This window comes from Chroicocephalus ridibundus, chromosome 8 (assembly GCF_963924245.1).
Source record: "Chroicocephalus ridibundus chromosome 8, bChrRid1.1, whole genome shotgun sequence".
NCBI lineage: Eukaryota > Metazoa > Chordata > Aves > Charadriiformes > Laridae > Chroicocephalus > Chroicocephalus ridibundus.
Window position 1 is genome coordinate 7,251,375 of NC_086291.1, and position 23,247 is coordinate 7,274,621.

Genomic DNA, 23,247 nt, shown 5'->3' on the forward strand with positions numbered 1-23,247 from the left:
GCGGAATATTCGAATGGGAGAGACTGTTTGGTACCAGAACAAGTGAAAATACCACAAGAAATTTGTCATTTTAAGTAACCGCTTTTTATTATTATTGATTGATATCAAGGATTGCTTCAACGCCATGGCCTCAGCTAATGCAGGTCTGTTGAAACCTGCTGTTGTGATCAAACCGTTCACTGTTTGGTCGGTGTTGGGATCAAACCGGTGTTGTGTTCACCGAAACGCTTTACTCGCTTGGAGACGGACAGTCTGAAAACACTTTTAAAAATTGTTTGTTGTGTTTTAAATTGTTCTCGCCACGTGACCGGGGGCGGACCCTCCCGCCCCCGCGCGCCGCTCCCCCCGCCTGGCCCCTCCTCCAGCTCCCCCCGCGCATGCGCGCTGCTGCCGCGGAGCCGCGGCCGAGGTGTCTCAGTGCCGGGCGGCCGCCGCTTCACCGGGCGCCTTTGAGGCGGGCGGCGGGAGGCCGAGGTGAGCCGGGGCCCGTCCGGCCTGTCGCGGTGCCGCCGACGGCCCGTGGGCGGGAGGCGGCGGTTATTTACGCGGCGCTCGGCCTATTGCCTCTGCCGGCTCCACCCTGCGGCGGGGCGGGGAGGGCTCTACAGGGGTACGGGGCGGGCCGGGCCTGCCCCGCCCTCAGGCGGTGCTGGGTCGCTCGGGGAGGGGGTCCGGCCGGCCGGGACGGGCTGTGGGAGCCGGGGGAGCGCCGGGGGTGGGTCGCCTCAGGCGGAGGGAGCGGTGCCGCCGGGCTGGGATCACCGCGGGGGCGGGCCTGGGCCCGGGGTAGTGTTACGTGGTGTGTGCCCCTGCCTTTCCCTCACGGTGGTGCCCGGTGCCGGTAAAAGCTGCAGGTCTGTGTACAGCCTGCTCTGTGCTGCCTGCCTTCGTCCGGTTGAGACGGGCGAGGATACCGACACTCAATTTCATGTGCTCTCAGTCCCTTAGAGACACAGTCCTCTGAAATTCATGAACCAGCATGCTTGGCAGAAGACCTAAAAAAAGCCCTCAGGCAAAGGGCCAGGGAGCTGCAGTTGCAAAGCAGGTAAGGAAGGCGAAGGGCCAAGGAGATGTGGTTGCAAAGCAGGTAGGGAAACCTCCGACTGCTCTTCAGGTCTCGTTCAGACCTCTTGCTGCTGTTTTCCTGTTACAGTCTCCCATGCGTTAATAAAATATGGCAGGACCGTGAAAAAATTTAAATTGTGTGGTGCCTGTTTTTCTGCTTTGTCCTTTAGCGCATTCTTCTTAAAGTAAATATGTGATATGCAGCAGTGGAGGTCTTGCAGGGAAGGCACAATGTCGTAATGCTGTAATCTTTGCATGAGGCCTCATGACTCATGTTTATAGTAGTTTCCTACGCCAGCCATACTGAGACTTAATAATAACTTCAGTAACTACATGGAGGATTTTCTTGCACCACTAAGAAAACAGAAATAAGAAGACCAGAATATCAGATAACACGTTCAGGGGCACATATGGGAAAAGATTAAGGTGCTACGCCAGAGCCAGTTAATTTTTAATTTCCCTGTGTATAGTAATTTTTTTCTTGCAACAGATAGACTGATAAGCCTGTGTCCCTCTCTTGTAGCTAAAAGTGAGCTTAGCTGTGTCTATGCGGTGGGTTGTTTTCATACTCTTTACCTTTGGATCTAGTTTCAGAAGCCTTGAAGTCAGAAACATGATTTAGTCTTGGTTGGCAGGCATAGGAAGTCAGGCAACAATGTCAAAATTAGAAATACAGCTAAGGTAAAATTCTGGGTACCATAATGGAAGAAAACCAGAGTACAGTTAGAGGTAAAGAATATGTTCGAACCAGAATGGAATTTCAGAAACCTTTGAAGGTAGAATAGAGGCAAGAAACAGAGGAGGAATGACTGATAAAAATACAAGGAAATATTAAAAGAGATTAGAATAGAATATTAAAATAGAGAAAATGGTTAAGGTGTTCTCTTTTGGTGATTTTTTTTAAAGAATGAATATTCTCATACTGGAGATAGAGTGGTTTAGTTAGAGATCAATAATGTCACCATTGCTCTAATATGAAAGTTTGCATTCCTCAGTTGGAGAGGTAGCGTGTAATTTAGTTCACTTAAATAAGGAAGAAGGTAAAAGGTGAAAATATCTTTCCCCCTTCCAAAAAAAGAAACCAAACTCTAAAAACATAAAGAGTAAATGAATTTTACAGATGTCTAATTTGATACAGTTAGTTATTCAGCCTGTTTTACAGCATGGTGGGTTGTTTCTTGAAACACACTAATGGCTTGTTCTGTTGCAAATTAATTCAGTTTAAACTGTTCTTGTGCTATGTGGTGTATCAACTGCAAGGCTTTTATAACCTCTTTTTTTGGTTTATTTAAACATTTGTTTAATACCATTAATTTCATTGGGAGTGTGCCTTTACTGAAGAGATTGAGAGACTTAGAGCTAGAATAGCTGGATTCTGTTCTTGACTTCATTCATTACTACACTTCACTTCTTACGCTTGCAGTGTAGTAATGGACAGATCACATGTGCTCCTGATCCATTTTGCACATTTATAAAAGGTGTATGTATGTTCCATGGAACTTGAATGTTTAGGTTGCCATTATAAACATTTCCTAATTAAATCTTGTCCTGACCTTTTTTTTTTTTCCATTCTATCTAAGGCTGCAAGTGTATTAGTTTTGTTTTATAGAAGAGAGATGGATAAGGCAAGAGGGTGGCTAACCGATACGCCCAGCGCCTTACAGAATGTCATGGGCAGGATCAGGGCTAGTAAACAAGTAGCTACAGGTGTTGAGTCCTGTTCCTCGTCCTCGGAATCAGTATTTCTCAGCTTCATATTCTCCTTTGGGATTATAAAAAGGTTGAAAGAGGGACATAAAATATTTCAAGGCGGTAGCTGCCAGCACCTCAGTTCCTACAGGGTTAAAAAAAAGTTGTTAATACTGATTCACAGTAGTTGATAACCTGACAGGCAGCTTCAGCTTCTGGCAGCACTTCAGATCCTGGGAGGTTGGAGGAGATTGTTAACCCTTGTAATAATGACAACTGATTTTTATTCCTTTGCTTGAGAGAAGCTGAGCTGCTGCCTACTTGGCCATGTGAAGGCCAGCAGGGGCTTGTGGTTTGAAAAAGTCTGTGGAAAGCTACTCTACTTACCTCACAGGATGAATCTAACTCAGTTAATTCATGTTTTTAAAAAAAAGCTTAGCATATTTTGAATAAAAAATGCTATTTCTGGGGCAGTTAGTACCTTAACCAGCGATATAAAAATCATGATAAAATGGCATCTTGGAAGAATACCTTTTAGATTAAGACCTCAGAGATTTCTCTGATACTTATGTCCTTTGGCATGTTTTACAATTGAGTGATAACCCTCACTACTTTGTCAAGTTCTGATTACTGTTATTAGTAATATTACCCGAGATGCTGATGCTCTGTTCCAGGCAGTTGTTTGTTTTCTCCAGTGTAGCGTAGGCATTGCTGGGTTTGTAATGGCTATGTTTTTCTGTGCGTGTGTGCACGCTTTCCATGTGTTTATCATTTACAAACTGAGGTAATGAAAGATAAGAGCGAGATCTCTGCAGTGTACGTATGTCAGACCTGTATTGTGTGGGTGATTATTGAATATTTTTTACCTTAGCTGTTGCAGGAACTGCCCTGAGTTTCCCTGATAATATCTGCCTCATGAGGCTCAGTGTAACAGACATCATTTTATTTTGCCTTGTTGTGTCAAACTAATAGATAGACTTGATTTGAAGAAATCATTGATTGTGCAGAGTTTTAGTGGGAGTATTTGTGACTTACTAAGATTTATATACTTTACAGCAGTTAGGGGCTCCTGGAATGCCTGGTTTGGGAATAGAAGTGGTATGATAGTCAGCTTTAAAAATAACGAACAGAATCCAGAATGCATGAAAATGTTTAAATAATCCATGCAGTGTGATGTTTTTGAGTATCATCTCTGTTGCTAACTACAGTATTTCATTATTTAAAAAAAATATGTTTATTTTGCCTTGTCTGCAGCTGGGGCTGTTTGTAGATTTCAATCCTGAAGAGATGCTGCTGGGTGCAGAGGAAGGTGGGGATGATGGGGACCTAGAAGCAGAGCTTGCTGCTCTCACAGGAGCAAAGGTCAAAGAAGCAAAATCAAAACCAAAAGTGAAAAGTAAGTTAAAGTATCTGGTCTTTATTTACTGACAGCGTGAATAATTTACAAATCACTGATTTATCTAAAATGTTTTCTCATCACTGATAGAAGCTGAAATTGCAACTACTCTTTTCTTTTACTTTGAAAGGTTTAAGTTGTTAGTCGACAAAAAGGATAAGTTTTTTGAGGGGGTCTATGTTCTTGTAGACATAGGGAAAAGATATATGATGACTAGCCAATTCAATGACTAAATTAAGACATGCTTGTTTAGCATATGAAGTCATAAAAAGCTGTAGTAGGTACTAGAAGAATTAAAAATAGAAATTGTGTTTCTTGTGGAGGGTGGGTTGTTTGTTCTTTGGTTGTTCTTCTGTTTGTTTTTTTTCCTAAAGACTGAATTTACTGAATGAGCATTATGTTTTTAGTTACTTAGAGTCTGTAACCAAAACTGAATACCATTCTAAGAGAGAAATCCTGGAACTGATGAAATTACTGGGAGAATCCTGTAGCTTGTGTTATGCAGGAGGTTAGAGTGTGTCTCGGAACGGAACATTACTATTCTTAGTGTTTTAAGCATCTGTATAGTCTGGTGGTGTTCGCATGCAGCTATGCAGTGTTTTACAGGATTGCTGTAAATCAAGGCAGCTGCTGAGAGGGGCAGTCTCTGGTGAGCATGCTCTACCTCTAAGCTGGTACACGCATTTACGGAGTTGCAGGGTGAGCTGGTTCAGGAAACTGATCTATAAAAGTAAACCCATTGTTGGGCTAGGTTTTCAGCTGAAGCAGTTCCTTGATCTGGTTTGCTGCCTGCCTATTCGAACGCTGCTGTCGCTGCAAGGGAACAGTGGCAGCAAGTGGTTGAGGTGGGACAAGGAGCTTGCTAAAGGTGCGTGAGCAGATGCTGGAAAGAAGGGTTAGTGCAACGACAGCCTTATTTGCAGCGCTGCAGTAATTTGCCTGTGATATTTGAAGGGACTTCACACAGAGCAGCAGGGAAATGAAGAATTTTAAAATATGTAGAAAAAATGACTGTCTAAACAGTATTATTGATGAGAGACAGATGAGGTATTTGTCTCTAAACCTAAATTCGAAATCATTTCCACTCTCCAGGTTTCAAGATTGTAGTAAACCCTTAAAGCTAATAAGCATAGTTGTGCTAATAAGCACAATAGCAGAACTTCTGCCTTTGGACATGGGTTACTCATGGTTAAAACATGCAGGGTAGTGTTTTGAGGATGAATCTGTGTGTCAGGATCTCTTCAATTGTTGTCACCTTTTCAAGCGCTGACTTCCTTCTTGCCCTGATCATGTCACTTCATGTGTTTTTTCAGTCTCTTTACTCATAAGAGGGAAATGAAACTTCAGACAGTGCAAAATTAACATTTACTATGCCTTCTAAAGGGTATGTAGTATGGGTCATAAAACTGTTTTCCAAAATCATTTACAGCTGTTCTCTTTTCCTGGTAGAATTGGGAGTGTATAGATTAGAAGCTTGTGGAAGAGGAACAACTGGACAGCTGGCACTGGGGACTCCTGAGACCTGGTTACAGTGTAGCGATGGGGACATGGTGCATGATGGGGACAGGGTACAGGCTGTCACCTGGAAAGGAGGAGGGTATGGCGAGGAGGTCTGGAAAGGGACAGAAAAAGGGACACAGTACAATATGTGCTAGAGTTTGGTTCTTGGCTGAGCACCAGGTGCAATAATTGACTCCTGGATTTACATCATAGAGCTGTGTTTGGGGGACGGAATAGCGAACTCTCCCTCTAACTTGAAGATGCAGGCAGCAAAAGCTGTACTGTTGCAACATCTTAAGTACAGTGATCTCTGCTATCTGTGACTGATAAATGCTAGTTGGTCAGCCACTCGGGTGTTTGAAATGTAGCCTCAACTTGCCATACTGGATTAGAGCTGAACCAACCATCTGAGGAGGCTCGGTTGGCTTTTTTGCCTCTAGTGAGGCTTCATGTGAGGAGCACTCTGACCCTTGAACTACAGCCAGTTGCCTTTGGATATGGCCCACTGTCCTACTTGCAGAGTTTTGCTAAGGGTCAAATATATGAGTAACATGTATGATATAGGTATTGAAGTACTGATATGGTGAATTAGATTATTTGTACAGAAACAGCTTTGTACCTGTGTTAATTTTCAGCTGATTCAGCAAATGCAGGAGAAGGATGTGATCCATTTTAGATCCATTTAAATTGACTGTAAAAATCTGTCACAAAGATCTATGTTTTATGCAACATTTACTGACACTGGTGAGTCACAGTCATATGTCTGCATAGGGAAGTATCGGAGACGTTTAGGTGGACAGCTGGGATTTGTGTGCAAATAGCTCCACCTTTGAGAGTGCATGGAGGAAGTTGATAGTTAAGGGAGGCGTGGTTGGCACAGTATGAAGTAGAGATGAGAACTTGTCGAGGAGGAATTAAGTTGAGCTTTAAGGGTGAAAACCAGAAGCTTGAAGAGAAATTGCAAGACGAAGTAGCCAAGAAAGATTTGGAAAAGGGAAAATCTCATGGGCATGAGACAGCAATGCAAAAAATGCAGAGGTGTTGTTAGAGAGGCAAAAGAAACAGCACTTTTTTTGATTTGCTTAGCAGATCTCTGTGCCAGTGTTCTGCTGCTGCTCTTGGGATCAGGACAAGTACGATGCCTTGATTTGGAGCATTCTCTTTGTGTATGCCAAGTGTGACTATGCAGTAGTGTTTGATGTATAAAACAAGTAACTTCTCAAGGCAGAAAGGTTTTCTTGTCTTCCTTTCTTGGTGTCTTCAAACATGTGGATAGTTTGCTGCGCCTCCTTTCTTGTCATGTTAACAACCAGTAGTTTGGCTCATGGCTTGTGTTGCTCAGTGTGTCTCTGGCATTGATGTTAATGTGCATCATCAGTTTCAACGGATAAATATATATCCAGATTAACAAGAGATGGAGAGAGAGACAGACATTCTTGTGCTTAAGATTGTAGGTTGAGAAAATGGATTAGCTGTCTTAGTCTCAAGTGTAGACCGTATCCAAAACTCCAGTGATTTAATTGTAGTTTTATTGGGAATTCTTTGAGCTCAGCACTGTTTATGGTAACTGCCTTGAACTGTGTTCCAATTTCTGGTTGTATGTGCTGTTGTAATACACCCAAGAACGTATTTTTTGGCTTTGAAAGAAAATGTGGACAGAAGTTTTACTGGCAGGTGCGCTGGGATGTTTAATGCAAGTGTTTGCATCTCATGCATTTAACTAACTTGGACATATCCATACATGCAGATCTTTGGGAACTACAGTACTTTTAACTCAAATTAGTTCAACATAAGGGAGAGAAGAAAAGGGATAGAACTGGGAAAAAGAAGTAGTTTCTTGGCACTTAAGAGATGGATGAATGTGGACCACTCTGTTCCACATGGAGTCAGAATTTATTCTGTCAGTCAGGGGCTACACCAGGAGTGAATTACATTTTGTTAGGGTAAACTGACATGAGACAAAGGAAACAGAACAGAAAGGCCTGACAAGGGTGCAGATTCCAGGCCTGTTAATATGGACAATCATGTCATAAATATCTAGCAACAGCTTAAAACTAGTTCAGATGTTTATTCCTACTGGGGACAGAGACTGCTCCAGTAATTTTCTCTCATGGATAGAAACTTCTAATCAGATTTATTCATCAACAGTTTATATTCATTTGCTCTTGTGCCACCATTGATTTTTGTCTTAACTGAGGAGTACAGTTTTGACGTAACATCCAAGAATAACAGTACTCTCCAGTTTTTCTTTGGAAAATTGAAGTCTTCCATAATGACAAAGTTCTGTTACTAGTTATTTTTGTAAATAATATCATACAGTACTATCATACTTATCTTAAATCAGCGTAGGAGCTTGAGGTGACTTCTAGTAATTTTTCCCTGAAGCAGTTGTTTCATCCAGTCCTACTTGTCTTTCTTACAGTCTTAAATGTCATTACTGTGCAAACCTACCACAGTATCTTTCTTTTTTGTGGACGTGCTTTCTGAACCACTGTTGCGTCCCACTATACCTGCTGGTCTATCATGGTGCTTATGGTTTTGCTGTTCAGGATCCTTGTATTAGTAAACAGACATTATTTCTCTCCAAGATGTAATTTCTGAGCTGGGTTATTTGATGCAGTCATTTTACTTGTCTTATTGCCTGCCTTGACTGTCACTCTCAGAAACACTGATGTTCAATTCCCCAGTCTTTGCCATTTATCCATGAATATAATCTCATTTACCTACGACACTATCTGATAAAGAGGATGCAAGAGGAGAAGTCACTGCTGTCTTTCAGCTGGGAGCAACTCCTTTAGAATTTATATCCAGTGACTGCATAACTGTTACTTAGGTTTTATGGCTCCTTGTGGTTTCCTTTTACAGCTCCTCTGCCCATGGATCATATTGAAAAGATGGCTGCAGAGTGTATGAAGGACCTGAATGAAGATGACGAGGAAGAAGCAGATGATGAAGACTTGGAGAAGGATACAGACCTGTTGGTATGCGTAACTTTGTTAGAAAAATGTTTTAGTATGTCTTTGTTGGTTTTGTTTTTTCTAATACAGAAATGCATTTAGCAAAAACGTCTGTTAACTTTGTGGTGAGAAGCTAAAATATTGCAAAAACTTTCCATTAGATATAAGGCTTTGCAGAAGCCAACCACCTGCACACCAGGGTAAGAGAATTTTCTAACTAACATTCATATGTGTGAGAATCTTAGAGAAGTGGGGGGAACAGCAGGAATCCCATTCCATGTCAGCTGGTGAAACACAATCAGGGAGGTTCTCCTTAAAGTGATGTCTTGTCACCCTTTTGCTACTGCTTCGAATAGTGCTTGGCCTGAGAGAATAACTTCCAACAAATTCATTGTCATTTCAGCGAGTGATCTGTAGGGAAGGAGTGTTAAGCAGTGCTTTTCCCTGCCACTGTTTATAGATGCTTTTTGGAAATTTCAAATTTGGGTTTGAATGACCTTCGTAAAATTAATTCTCTGAACTTCTCCAGCTTCAGATCTTTAACCACAAACTTATGTGGTGATCCTGGAGCTGCAGTGTGGCTTTTGAGTGGTATCTGGCTTTCTGTTGTGAATAAAAGTGGAACCAGTTTCATTTAAAAATAAAAATAAAACAAAATACTGGAATATAAGACGTTTAGACTTTCTGTTTGGGTTCAAGGTCCATCCAGAGGTTTTGGAGCTTGAGACTTGATTTTATTTTGTCTTTTGAGGAAATAGAAAATTTTGAGAAAAAGCCTTTTGTTGACTTTTACTTTAGGCAGAATTGCAAGAAGTTCTGGGGGTGGAAGGTGAGACAGGAAGCTGTGAGGATGAAACAATAGCAATGGAGCCATCCACAGCCGAACCAGAAAATGAGCAACCTGAACTGCAACCACAGGTAGGAAAGAGCTTCATGTTCCTGAAAGTTTTGCTGAATCACTGTTGTCATGCAGCTTATATGGGGATCACAAACAAGGATCTAGAGAGGTCTTCTTGCCCTCCGTGGAAGGAAAAACTATACTGTTGCTGTCTCCTCTGTGGAAACCAATGCTGTATTGTTATAGGTGATATTTTTTTTTCCTTTGTTCAGAGGATAATTTCTAATGTTAGCATAGAATTGAGGAGGTAAACAGTTGGAATCAAGCATATCTTGTCTCTCATTATGCATATTGAGCATGTAGGCTGCAGTTCAGGCTTCCAGAGTTCGTATCTTCTCCCTCAGAGTATTGAGTGGTGTGCTGAAATTGTGAGACTTGTTACAACTCAGCATCTTTTACACTTTGTGGAATTTTTCTCAGTAGCATTAGCTTTCTCAGCTTAATTTGTCAATCCTCATGCAGTAAAATGCTTTATTCAGTTACTGCCATGTTTCTGTTGTGTGCTACAGATTCCAGTGCACTAGTGCATTGGGCCCATTAATAAATGGATTTGAGAGTCTTTCTGTAGAGATAACGGCAATAATTACATCAGTAGCCATCTGAAAGGTCTTGCAGCTGTGGAGTGTTTGGAAGTAGCTACTCATAACTTTGCTTAGGCTGCTTTTGTTGTTGAACTAATTCCAGGCTGTAGGAGGAAGAAAAGTAGCTCTTGTAGTAAAACCGTGTTGAAGAAGCCCAGAAGGGAGTAAACTAGCATGTTTTAAAAATAAGAAAGGAAAAAAGTCAAGATTGTGCCAAAATACCCCTTCACGCCCTCTGTTGTGTGGTGTTTGAGAGACTTTACTGTTCTCTTCACCTACTCCCTAACCACATGGCTCCGATTACCCTGTGACTGTGAGTTTTCTAAATGTCTCCACCCATTCTTCTCTATTACGCCTTTGAGAGAAAATCCAGAGGTGGATCCAGGGACCGTTAGCCTAGTACAAGTGCTCCTCTGTTTCAGCGACTGTTTCGTCTTTGCGCTCTTGATTAACAGGAGCGTGTGTGAAGAGGAGTATTTGTTTTTCAGTGCTGTGGGAAAAGTTGTATAGTTGGATGAAATAAGTTTTCTTGATTTGTTTTATTATTTTTTCTGAGACCACCTCACTTCCTGCTGTTACCAGTGAGCTGCAACAGACAATAGAGAAGAGAATTGCTGACTATAGGACGGCGATTTCTAATGCAAAGGAGTCAGGTGAGAGTGCCAAAATACGCCGATACGAAAGAGGCCTTAAGGTAAGTTGAGTTCATCAGATATGTGAATGAGGGGGAGGCAAAGTCAGTTCTCCAAAGTGTAGCTCAGAGTCTTTCCAGATGTGTGAATTTGTTGAAAGGGGAGAGAAATTCTAATATGCTGCCTTGAGTTACTTTAAAAACATTTCTTGTTACTTACTACCAGTCTGATGTAGCAAATACACACCGAAAGTGTAACTTCAAATGCCTTTTTGTGCATCAGCTTTGTTTGTGTCGAATGTGGCTAGTGGTAGTTGGAGGCAGGGTTTGTGGTAAATGCTGGTGTTAAACCCACCTGTCTTAACTCTGAATTTGGCTTGTGGTGACTGTTCAGTGTTACCTTAAAGCAAATTTTAGGAGCTTTCCTAGCATGTAAACCTGCCAGTTCATCACAGATGTCGTCCTTCAGATACTAACCTTCCACTCAGTTCTGTGAGACAAAGGAAGGTGATACCTTTCCCTGAATGTGTTGGCTGTGCTTGAAAATGAATAGAACAGGGTTTTCCATTAAGGCAATTAAAAATTGCAGCAGGGAGTGGTTTCTTCAGCTTTGCATCTTTTCAGCCAGGTGGCGTGCTTGTAGTTAGTTCGTGGTGCTGGGTGATTACCGCTGTGCAGAGTGCCTTTATTTCCCTGTTTGCTTTCGTCTGGCCTCCTGCATCAACTCAGACAGCAGGCAGCTCTGTCTTGTTGAGCAAAGCTTTATAGCTCAGCACTGTCCACTGAGGGAAGAATGTCATGTCTCACTCGCTACCCGGTGTCTTAGGGCACAAAGGGGACAACTGAGACCAAACCCAGGGGAGGAAACGCACAAGAAAGATGTCTGCATGTGTCCACTGCCTGCTAGCTCTGAAAGGAATGTACATGAAATCACTTGACCTTTCAGAGAGCAAGAGGCATAGGCAAACCAGCTTATTTCATTCAGTAACAAAGCTTAGTGCACTGTTTGCCACTTCCTTTATTTTTCAAAGGAGGGAGTTTCCTTGTGCCTAAGCAGTGTAGCTAAGGATAATAGACTAGATCTCACTTCACAGCTCACAGTTCCTTAATTAGCAAAATGACATGCCGACAAATGGTGCAGTTATCTCTTGTATGTAGTTCTTGGAACTGTGAACTTTAATCTCAGCGTTTAATTCCATTTCCAGTCAGACTGTCATCCCACACGTGGAGAAGAGAGAGCTGTGTGTGGGTTGCTGTACTGGTCTGAACCCCAATCTCACATGCAGTCAATCCAAAGTATCTCTACCACTGTCGCTTAATAGGTCAAACGATGTCATGGCTAACCAAAAATAGTAGTGATTCCAACAGTGATGTGATTTTGTTGTTGTCTTTCTGTGCTTGCATTTCAGTTTATGTGGAAGATGAAAGAAGTAGAACTTTTGGTTTGGCTTAAAGTATATGGTGGTCTTTTGTCTGAGCCTTAAATTAAAAATAAATACCAAGGAAGGTAATATTTGTGGTGGAGGAAGGGTTTTTAAAAAAAAAAAAAAAAAAAAAAAAAAGAGCAGCAGCTAACCCATGTTACAGATGGTAAGAGCTTCTTGCCATAGATCACCAGCTGAAGCTCCATTTCCTTTGTTAGTTTTTAATGTCTTTTCTTATTGCATTAAATAGGTATGCAGACTCCTTCCTCCCTGAATCCAGTGACAGGCAGTGACATTTTAGAGTTGTGTATTTTATTTCGTTTTAAAGACATAAAATGCGTCTACAGTTGGTATAAATGCCTTCCTTGGTTTCGCTTTTTGTGACAAAACCGAGTGGACCACATCAGCTATCCAGTAATTCCAGGTGTTGAGGTACTTGCAATCACATAGTTTGGGTACAAGTCCTTTGCATTGTGTTGCTCTGATAATCGGACACCTTTCACTAGTGCTGAAGTTGGCCTTGCAGAAAAATAGGGAGCTAAGGGGCAGCAATCTGTAATGGTGTGCATAATAGATCACATCACAAATAAGGAAATGAATTTGTGTTTTAATGATTTTATGCTAGTAATATGTTTGATGAAAATGCCTATCGACTTTGCTGTTCTATCTCTGCCAGACGCTGGAAACCATGCTGGCTGCAGTGAAGAAAGGCAAAAAAATCAATGAGGAAGAAATGCCACCCCCTGTTGCAACAGGAAAGAGTTCTTCTCACTTATCTCAAGCCACGGGAGTGGAGCTAGAGAATTCAGGAGATTCAGTCGGTGTCCTACCGGAGAATAAAGCTGAGTCTGCTGCAGATGATGAGCAGAAAACCTCACATGAGGCAGCACAGCATCTGGAATCTGAGTCTCTGCAGGGTCATGCTGCTTCTAGTCCTATCGTGGAAACAGGTACCATGATCTGAGAAGATAAGCAGTCGCAACACTATTTTAATGCTACATCTTTCTTGACATTTGTATTGTGTAGCAAAGCACTGCTTATGTTGGAACTTCCCTGCTGAATATTTCAGATGGAATTGTCAGTGGGATGCTGAATTTCTGGCAGTGGAATCAGTTATTGTTATAGAGCTCTTATATGCACGGTATCGCTGTCTTTCACTTAACTTTTCCTGTGCCTCAGTTTCTGTATTATTTTTTTTCTTTATAATTGGGAAAAGTGGCATTGTTATGTCTGGTAGGACTTCTGGACTTTTGTAAGATGACTGTGCGATTGAAAGCAAAAGAGGACTAATGCAGGTTTGAGTAGATGGACATAGAAAGGGATGCACAACACTTGCATACTCTGTGCAGTGTCTCAACGTTGGTTCATTCTCACAGATCTCCAGAACAGCAGAACACGAGCAATACTTCTTATGAGGCAGAAGGAGTATAAATTAGCAGCTCTAAAAGCCAAGCAGCAAGGGGACCTGGAGAAAGCAAAGGAATACATGAAGGCAGGCAAGGTATGCACGCAAGAGATCCTGAATGCTAAACATACCCTATGCTGCATGCAAATTCACTGAGTGTCTAATATTCATTGTGGCAGCTAGTAAATCTTGGACATACTAGAATAAATATTCTGCTTTGTTTTTTCTGCATTAGAAATTTAATGTGGTCTTGGAAGCTTTGGATAGCGGGCAGCCAATAGACCTCCAGAACATGCCTCCATCTCCTCAGGGTAAGGCTCGTCTTACAAAAGACATTTTAGAAGTCTGTCTGTGCTGTAATGGAATGAATTCTGAATTTGATTGCAAAGAATTGAAAATCACTTAGGTCTGAGGCTTACTGCATACTCAAATTCTAATCAAGACCAATGAAGAAAAATGAGGTATTTTTTATATTGAAGTTACTCTGTGAATTACAAGTTCAAGTAGGTATCAATGTCTAATATTCCTATTTTTATAACTTTAGATAATAGCAACCAGTATTTGAAGTGGAAGGGAAGGAAGGGTAACGGCACATTCTTAAAGTTTACTGTAATATTTGACAGTGTTACATGTTTCAACTAAAGTTCATGCTTCAGATTAAGAGATCAACAAACAGATTGCAGTGCATTAAAGTTGAAATCTTAAAGCAAACTACCAATATTAAAGATGCTTTGATCATTGTAAGAGAGTTTCTAAAGAATAAATCTAGTATCATCACCACCAATTAATATTTGGTCTGTGCAACTCAGTGTTTTAAACAACTTCAGATTATTTTAAGAAATTAAATGACAGATTATTTTATTTCAATAAATCATGAGATTTGTGACTCCTTAAGTTATAAACTGATCACCAAATGGCACTAGAGAGAAACTTCACCCATCATATAATGTTGCCTTAAAAAGCGCAAGATTTTTGCAGCAGATATTTTTGTAGTTTTCCGAAATAACCACTGTTATACAGTGCCAGAAAGTTGGGTGTCTTGAATATACGGTATTACTTGCTTCCCTTTTTCAGCACATCTTTTGTTACTAGGATATTTTAGCCAATTAGCAATCTTGTTCACTCTTTCCATCTGCCAAGATACCAAGTTATATTTTGGGGAGAAAATTCTTAGAATACTTGAACTGGGTTTACTTTTTCCCCCCCCCTCTTTTCCCTCAAGCAGCACTAACTTAAATTAAATCAGCCTTTGAGATTTTCTGTTATAAAGCATTTTTGCTGAATAATGGGAACCTTAGACTTACCTAGCCATGCAGATGTTGTTTTGAAGCCAAAAAGCTTTCAGGAAGATGATGGGATCAAATTGATGGTTTTCTGAGTAACATGGTTTGGCTTGCTGTTTATGGAACACTGTGAAACTTCTGCTTTCCTTGCTTTGCAGATCTTGAAAGCCTAGGAAACATACAAGATGCATCCAAGCAAAAGGTACCAGCTCCAGCGGGAAGTTCCCAGGGTCCTACAACGCTTGAAGCTTCAGGTAGGATTTTTGCGTTTCTGTAGCAAGCCATAAAAATAGCAGGGCTGGAAGGCACTTTCAGCTCTGCCCTTGTCCCACTGAACTGCAGCAGGATTGAGTAAACCCAGCTAATATTCCTGAACGTTGTTGCTGATGCCATCTGTACTTTTTTTTCTGGATTGATAATGGAAGAAGTTAATAAACTTTCTTTAGAAGAATTGTATTCATAATAAGACTTTACAATGATATTTTTGTCTCTGCAGAAGGTAAGGAAGCAGGGGGGAAAAGGCAGCTCATAACATTTTGAAATCTGAATCATGTGGCATTTCATTGTCTGTCTTACTTCAAGCTTCCCTGCAGCAGCCAAAAACGGTGCTGGAAGCGTTGCAGCAAAGGCTTGAGAAGTACAAGTCAGCAGCAGCACAGGCTAAAGCAAGTGGGGATGATCGGAAAGGCAGGATGCATGAGAGGATAGCCAAGGTAAGACGAAAGTGTAGCAAACCATTTGAATTAGTTCTCTTGCTGAAGACTTTTTCAAGGCTGAAATAATTTGTGTGTTGTCCTTCTACTTGAAAAGAGCTCCAGCACGGAAGCTGTAAAACATTCGGAGGAAGGAGAAATAGAGCCAATGCACATATTATAGCAAAATACTGTGTATTCTGCAACGTTTGTGCTGGTTAAATACAGATGATTACTAATTTACAGTCTATTTGATTTTATGTCTTACCGAGTGCCTTTGATTACAGCAATACCAGGATGCCATAAGAGCCCATAAAGCAGGGAGAAAAGTGAATTTTTCTGAGCTTCCTGTTCCTCCTGGTAAGTGTGAATATAAAATGTCCTGATAGCGATTTTTGTATATCTACTGGGCCCTGAAGGAGGCATGCAGACACCGCCTCCTGATCCTGTGGAGCAGCTCCTCCTTTTTCTCAGTGAGTAGGATGGCCTTGCTGTTTGACGGTATTGTGAAACTGGGTGTTAGTATCCTCCCAAATTTTCACGCTGGTGAATATTCCTGACTACTGACTGCCTGTTTGACAGCATTGGAAGCTGAAAGTGGCCCTATTTGAAAAGTTAAACAACTTAACCATGGGAAGGTGCTGAAAATGTCACCTGTCTGTCCTCTGCGCCAGCCCTCCTAGAGGAAAGATTGAACTTGAGATATATTTGCTTCTTAGTTTACTGGAAGGAGATTTTTGAAACTGAAAAAAATGTGTGACATTTCCCATTCTGTTTATTCCCAGCAGGAGCCTCAGAACTCTATGTTTAATTTAAATATTTTCTTGCAACTCCTGGCAAGTCAGATCAGTACTGCAGCTCTTGTGGCTGGTAAAAGTAGTCTATGGAGATCAAGCAAAACATGCCTGTGGTCACACTGAGACAGTGACAGAGGCAGAAACTGAACCTGGTTCTGGACACACTGTGTGTCCTTTTTGTCTCGTTCAGAATGTGTAGTGCTGTGTTTGTAAAAGTTTGGGCAAGGTCACCTATGAATGCCCCACCTCTGGTTTGCGTGATGCTGTTTCCCCCCTAGGAAGCATCATTCCTTCTATCTTGTGCCTGATGTGTTCTTCTGAAAAGATACACTCAGCACTGCAAAGTGGTGTCTATATTTTTTTAGTTTTAAAAAAAGCCAAACCAAGCCTAGAAAAGGGATGTGGACCTTGTGGCTTTATTGTCGCTGTCAAACGTGGCAGTGGCAAGTGCTGTAGTAGTAGTAAAGTTAGAAAGTGCCACCACTGTCAGGTTCCATACTGCTTTAAAGGTTCCCTGCTTTGAAGCTGTCCGTGAAAAGCAGTTTAGCATCCCTTGTTCTAGAACATGATCTGTTTCTTGGTGATTATCAGTTTCTGTAAGAGTGAGGTACTCCATATTTACACCTCTGAAAATCTGGCTAACTCCTCAGTTTCCTTGCACGTCAGCTGCTTGTTTTTCAGCCATCATTTATAGGCCATATGATGTGCACTGAAGACAACCATTAGGCTGACACTGGAACCAGCAATGAGATTATAATGGACTGGCAGTGCATTTCATTGCATCTGGATAATGATAAGTACCGGCCTTGACCTCCTTGGAGACAGAAATGCTGCTGAGTAATGGATCAAATGTCACATGGGGGCAGCAGCATAGGGTTCTGTGTTCTGCCTGCCTGCGTACCTCAAACTTGTTCTGTCCCTGTAGCAGCCACCTCTAGGTTTAGAAGCAGTTTAGTCATCATTTCTTGGCACTTCTAGTGAGACTGGCAAAAAAAATACTTGCTATGTATAATGAGATCAATGTTATTAACAGATGTTTTATAGTGGTGGCTCTGGGTGTCTTGTTTGAAGCTGACACTCAACTAGTCGTGTGGAAGTGAGAGTTTATCTTCCATTATCAAGCCTTTACCCCTATCCTTAAAAGGATAATAAAATAAGAGGATTTTTCTTCACATACTTCACATTTAAGTACTGTGATCCTGCCTTACTTTGCAGCCTCTGTGTTGCTGTTGATTTTCAGCAGAGGCTTAGTGTTATCCAGATGTCAATGATGTGTTGTTTATTACTCCGTGGGTTCGGACTGATTTTCTGCTGGACTGTGTATCAACTAAGGTGAGGCAGCAGTGAGAGGGGGGGAAAAAAAGCCAGCAACACTTCGTACAATCCACTATCCTTCTGTGCAGAAGAAAGAGATTAAATTCTTTGCTGGTTCTGGAGGGATCTCTATTACCAAGGTCAAGGTTGTGAGGTTCCTTGGCTGGCTGCCAGTCAGTCACTCAACTTAGAAAACTGTGCTCTGTTATTGCATCATTTTAGCATCATCCCTTTAAGCCTGTATATCTGTGAGACATCTGATCTTAAGCCCACTACTGTGACTTTATCTAGCAAGGCTTTGTGGCCTTGGCCTCAGTCTAGTTACACTGAATTCTAAAATATATTAGATGATATATGCTTGGATAGAAATAGCTTTACAGAAAAGGAGAAGTACGGAAGACAGAACATCGGTTTTATGCAATTCTTTACTTCTGTATTCCTTTTCTCCTCAGGATTTCCGCCTCTTCCTGGTGTTGCAGCAACGGATGGTGACAGCACAGTAGCTGCTGTTCTGGAAAGTGCCAGCAAGCTGGCAAACATGGAAGAGAATGATGAAGAGGAGGAGGTTAGTACAATAGTAGATTGTGAAAAAGTTAAAATGCTGTCTCTTGTGGTATGCAGAGATGAGGCCATTGGATTTCCAGTCGAGCAAAGGTGCTGACATGAAATACACCTCCCAGAAGTCTAAAGAGTACAGGATCTCAGTAGTAATTTCAGTTTGCATTACGGTGGAGAGGAGAGAGAGAGAGAGATGAGATGTTATTACAGTCAGTACCTACAGAGTCTATGAGTCCAGAGTTCGGCTCTTTTGTAAGTGTCTTGTACGTGGGTTTTATTTTCAAAGCAAACACTTCAGATCCTGGCCACCCCTTTATGTTGTTCTAAAGTCCTTAAACCTGTACTTTGATCCTCCATCCCAGTAGCTCCTATGTTTGTGCTTTCCCAAGATGTTCAACACTTACTGCTTTTTGTCAGGCAGCACCAGCCTTTTGACTTCTCTTTGATTTCTTTATCTCTCTGGATTTGGTTGCTGATTGTTTGTGCTTTCAGGCAGAGTAGCTTTTAATGGATGATGTTTTTTCTGCACGTACCTACTTTTTTTGAAATCACTGCCTTGTTGAACATTCCTTTTGTCCCTTTGATAGCGGAGGTTTGATGCCTGTATAGGTCAACTACGTACTGGCGTGGCATGGCTCATAAACCCCCAGAAATTAAAATTTGCTGTCTGGAATGTTATGCTCCCCTCAAAAGTGATACCAGAAGGCTGATATAGTGATAACTATGGCTATTGATGCTTGAGATGCTATCCTCAACTCTGGAATAGATTTTATGCATTTAATGTGAAATTCTTTTTGTTATGCTAGAATGAACCTCTGACACAGGCCCCAGTTGCCAAGAAGCCTGCTCAGCTGCCTGGAAAGCCGACTCAAGTTGTTAAGCCAATTACAGTGCCATCTACCGTAGCTGGGGAGGAGAGCTCTCCTGGGCACGTGAAAAGAGCTATGTCACCCTCCACCCTGGACAAGGCAGAGTCAATGGATCATCTCCCACCAGCTGGTAAGGTGAAGGGATCGTCATTCCCACTGATCCATGTGCAAGTTGTTTGCACTAGTTTAGTTTAATACCTTGTTAAAGACTTCTTTTCATTATATTTTAGATATGAGCCTGTGAATGTGTGGCATAGATTTCCTCTGACAGGAGACTCAATATATGTGTCTGCTGGAGGGCAGATCCAGACCAGCCATGCAGCTTTATTTCACAGAGGCAGCGTGTGTAATTATAAGGGTGATTGGGTTTTTAATTAATTTTAATGTAACAAGTGTATCGATTCATAATGTTTAACTCTGCTCACAGTTGAACTCTACATATACACCCATTAAAATGGACGGCTTGCCAGAGTGAATTATTCATTGATCTAATGCAGCTTCCTGCATCAAGCAGTAGTTTCTGCCTAATGCTTCATGCAAGGACCTCACGCTGGCGTATGTAGACCATTCATCAGTCTCTAGTCCTCCTGTTGCTAAGGTCACTAAACAGTTGTCTGTTCAAGATTAATTGTACAGATAGTAAGGGACAGGCACCACCTCACGGTGTGATTTGGGCACGCACCAGCAGTGTTGAGGGTCTCACTGTTTCTCTTGTCATGCTTTGGCTATAACCCCATCATTCTTCTTCCATTCTGCCCTGGGTGGCTCCCTCAGAGCAAAGCAGAACTGCCTACTTGGCTGATGTGAGTTGTTTTGCAGAGTGCAAAGGCATTTCGCAGTGCCGCTGTGATTAGCTCATAACTCTTCTCTCTAGAAAATTCCATTACTTGTTTTATAAAGACCACTAAAATATAGTACTTGTGCATTTTGGCTTTGAAAAATCTATGAATCCTCAGGAGGATTTTTTTTTTGCAATTTTAGCTGACATATTAATCTCTTAAGTGAATTGCCCTAGACTTACGCCGTGAAGGAATTGATAATACCTGATCTCTGGTGTTACAGTAATCTCTTCTGGGTATTTCAAGTATTTTAATATTAGACCATTAGGTGCAACAAGGACCTGGACGGAGTCTTGATTTTTCACAACAAAATGACAGTACTTCACTATTGTAAAGCTATATTTCACTAGCCAAAGTGCATTCTGTGATCCAAATGTAACCTCCTTTCCCCTGGAATTACAAAGTGCAGCTTACAGCTGCCCGTAGCTGATCAATCAACTTTGAAAAAACCTGTCTTTTTTCTTGTTGGAGGGCACAAGGCGCAGGGAGATGTGTGAGTGGAGTGGAGCAGTTGCACCTAAGGCCTGTACCAGGGAAGTCAAGGAGCTAAGATCAGTTGGATTAATGGCCTTGCTTGGTCTATTCTCCACAGATTTTCTTTGAAAATACCTGTGCTCTGTGTCTCAGCCTCACAGAGCACACTGTGGGTTTTGTCTCAGTGGAATCTGGGCTAGCTACCTTGTCTAATTAGTTTGGTTTTGGCTGATTGGGCAAATTGCTTCCAGCAGCAGGACAGCAGGCTCTTTTGCGAGGATGGGAATAAGTTGATCGTCATCTGACAGCAGTGAACATAGTGTGAGAGTCATTGGTATACTTGCTTGCTGAGTCAGGCGCCTCTTGCAAGTGTTGTTTAGCTTGTGTAATGTTGAGTAGAGTGCAGTGATGAATACAATATGAGTATCTTTGGAAATGGCTGTAATCAGCTCATGCTCTATCATTTCCTAAGTGAGGTATAGGGAGAGACAGGATGCACTGACCTGTTGCAATGTAAAGCAATCTTTGCTGCCTTGTGTGGTTGTCCTTACTGTTTTGGGAAGGAGAGAAGAGACCCAAAAATTAATAAGAAACTAAGATGGCAAGGAATTATAAACAAGCAGAGGCGGGTATGTCTCAGCGTGCCTGCACGCATTGGTTCATCTGGGTTTTCTTTGACAGATCAGGGGAGATGAAAGAAAATCAGTACAGAAGATGCTCATAATATTCACTCTCTGTTAGAAGTTAAGATGTCAAGCTGAAAGTTTGATTTCAGCTTCTGCTTTGGACCAGTCAGCTGTACTGGAGTCTGTCTCCTGCTGTAATTACTATTGTGACGCTTCTGAAGTGCTGTAAGGTTTTTTGATGAAGCATGCCATGATAGAAGGAAGCTCGTTTCAATTTCAAGTATCAGAAAAAGAAACTGGCCACGAAACAATTAAATGCAGTAAGGAAATGTCCTTACTTGGTATCTGTGTGTTTACTGAACTTTTTCTGCCTGTAAACTGAGTGTGATAAACCTGTTTCAGGGGTATGGCAGTGTTAGATGAGCGAGGGTTCTTATACAACTGTTTTTCAGCTAGGGAACAGCTGGAATTTCTGGAGAACAGAAAGAAGCAATACATGAAGGCGGCCGTCAAAGCAAAGAAGGAAAATAACCTTGAACAGGCTAAGATGTATCTCAGAACAGCTAAGAGCTTTGACCCAAAGATTGAGCAAGCAAAATGTGGCAAACCTGTTGATATTTCCAAGGTTAGTAGGACTGTTAGTATTCTGCTTTATTTCGTATTCTTGGACATCTAAATGCTTACTTGAAACAGTGAATGATTTAATAGATATTTCTGGGCACAAATTAAGTTAGTTTGCTCAAGTGACAAATCTGGGAATTCCTGAGCCCTGAAATTCCCCTACATTTTTTATTTTAGTTTTTGTTTCATTTTGTTTCCTCTGCTGCTCCTCAAATGTGCTGGATTTTGAGAAAATTTAGTCTTCGTGAACCATTTTCTCCTTGATTTACAATGGCACACCTAAACCATGCAGCTTGGAAGTATTCCCTGGGCTTAGGGTGTGAGTGCATCTCTTAGCTGTGTCCTAACTCCATTTTGGGATGAGGATCAGGTGCACGTGATACAATGATGCCCTGGTTTCTCTTGCTATTTGGGTAGATGGGGAAACCAAACTGCACTGTAATAGCTCTCTTGACCTGAATAATCAGGGAACTAGGCCTGTAAGACATTTTGCAGGGGTTTATGACTTAATCTATTGTCAGGCAGTGGTGTAAGTAGTGGTTGGGTTGGAATTGCCTTGAGAAGAAAAACAACCCATCTCCCTTCACTGACCTTTCCATACATTCTGACTGCTTTTGCCTGCTTCATTTTTTCCTATCAGAACTCTGAAATGTGGTGTTCTTGTGTTGCAGCTGCCATCACCCCCTACAGATGATGAGGGTGATTTTATCTTCATACACCATGAAGATGTCAGACTGTCTCAGAAAGCAGATGAGGTATATGCACAGCTCATAAAATTGCTGAAGGACCAACATGAGGTGACTCCTTTATCTTTTTTGAAAAAGTTCTGGGCTTGTTTTGTTTTGGTTTTTTTTTTTTTACATTTTTCTGGCTTTTATTAATATAAAGCAGCTCTGAGGAGAAGGACCTGGGGGTCCTGGTAGACAGCAAATTATCCATGAGCCAGCAGTGTGCCCTTGTCGCCAAGAAGGTCAATGGCATCCTGGGCTGCATAGGGAAGACTGTTGCCAGTAGGTCGAGGGAGGTCATTCTCCCCCTCTACTCTGCACTGGTGAGGCCACAACTGGAGTACTGTGTCCAGTTTTGGGCTCCCCAGTTCAAGAGGGACAGGGAACTACTGGAGCGAGTCCAGCGTAGGGCAACCAAGATGATTATGGGACTGGAGCACCTCCCTTATGAGGAAAGGCTGAAAGAGCTGGGACTCTTTAGCCTGGAGAAGAGAAGGTTGAGGGGGGACCTGATTAATGTTTACAAGTATCTAAAGGGTGGGTTTAAGGAGGACGGAGACAGGCTCTTTTCAATGGTTCCCAGCGACAGGACAAGGGGCAATGGGCACAAGCTAGAACATAGGAAGTTCCGTTCAAATACACGGAAAAACTTCTTTACGGTGAGGGTGACAGAGCACTGGAACAGGCTGCCCAGGGAAGTTGTGGAGTCCCCTTCTCTGGAGATTTTCAAGACCCGCCTGGATGCAGCCCTGAGGGATGTGCTTTAGGCAATCCTGCTCTAGCAGGGGAGTTGGACTAGATGATCTCTAGAGGTCCCTTCCAACTCTGAAGATTCCGTGATTCCGTGATTATAAGCCATCATTATTTCTCTGGGGTCTTTTGTTTTTCTTCTAAAATACT

At 41.8% G+C, this 23,247-nt stretch overlaps 1 protein-coding gene across 4 annotated transcripts in view; it reads left to right on the forward strand.

The window, feature by feature from the left end:
- The first annotated feature begins 370 nt into the window (after positions 1 to 370).
- Positions 371 to 23,247, forward strand: part of CC2D1B (coiled-coil and C2 domain containing 1B) — a 35,953-nt gene continuing 13,076 nt past the window's right edge. The window contains exons 1-16 of one of the 4 annotated variants that reach the window (XM_063343961.1): positions 371 to 474; positions 941 to 1,045; positions 4,009 to 4,150; positions 8,516 to 8,631; positions 9,406 to 9,525; positions 10,643 to 10,780; positions 12,818 to 13,091; positions 13,518 to 13,642; positions 13,782 to 13,857; positions 14,988 to 15,083; positions 15,412 to 15,542; positions 15,809 to 15,881; positions 18,085 to 18,197; positions 18,997 to 19,189; positions 21,451 to 21,623; positions 22,291 to 22,416. In XM_063343961.1, the coding sequence (XP_063200031.1) occupies positions 980 to 1,045; positions 4,009 to 4,150; positions 8,516 to 8,631; positions 9,406 to 9,525; positions 10,643 to 10,780; positions 12,818 to 13,091; positions 13,518 to 13,642; positions 13,782 to 13,857; positions 14,988 to 15,083; positions 15,412 to 15,542; positions 15,809 to 15,881; positions 18,085 to 18,197; positions 18,997 to 19,189; positions 21,451 to 21,623; positions 22,291 to 22,416 (1,962 nt within the window). In that variant the 5' untranslated portion in view covers positions 371 to 474; positions 941 to 979. Of the gene's footprint in view, positions 475 to 728; positions 855 to 875; positions 1,046 to 4,008; positions 4,151 to 8,515; positions 8,632 to 9,405; positions 9,526 to 10,642; positions 10,781 to 12,817; positions 13,092 to 13,517; positions 13,643 to 13,781; positions 13,858 to 14,987; positions 15,084 to 15,411; positions 15,543 to 15,808; positions 15,882 to 18,084; positions 18,198 to 18,996; positions 19,190 to 21,450; positions 21,624 to 22,290; positions 22,417 to 23,247 lie in introns of those variants that run through there. The other 3 variants (XM_063343962.1, XR_010072257.1, XM_063343963.1) reach the window with 3 other exon arrangements.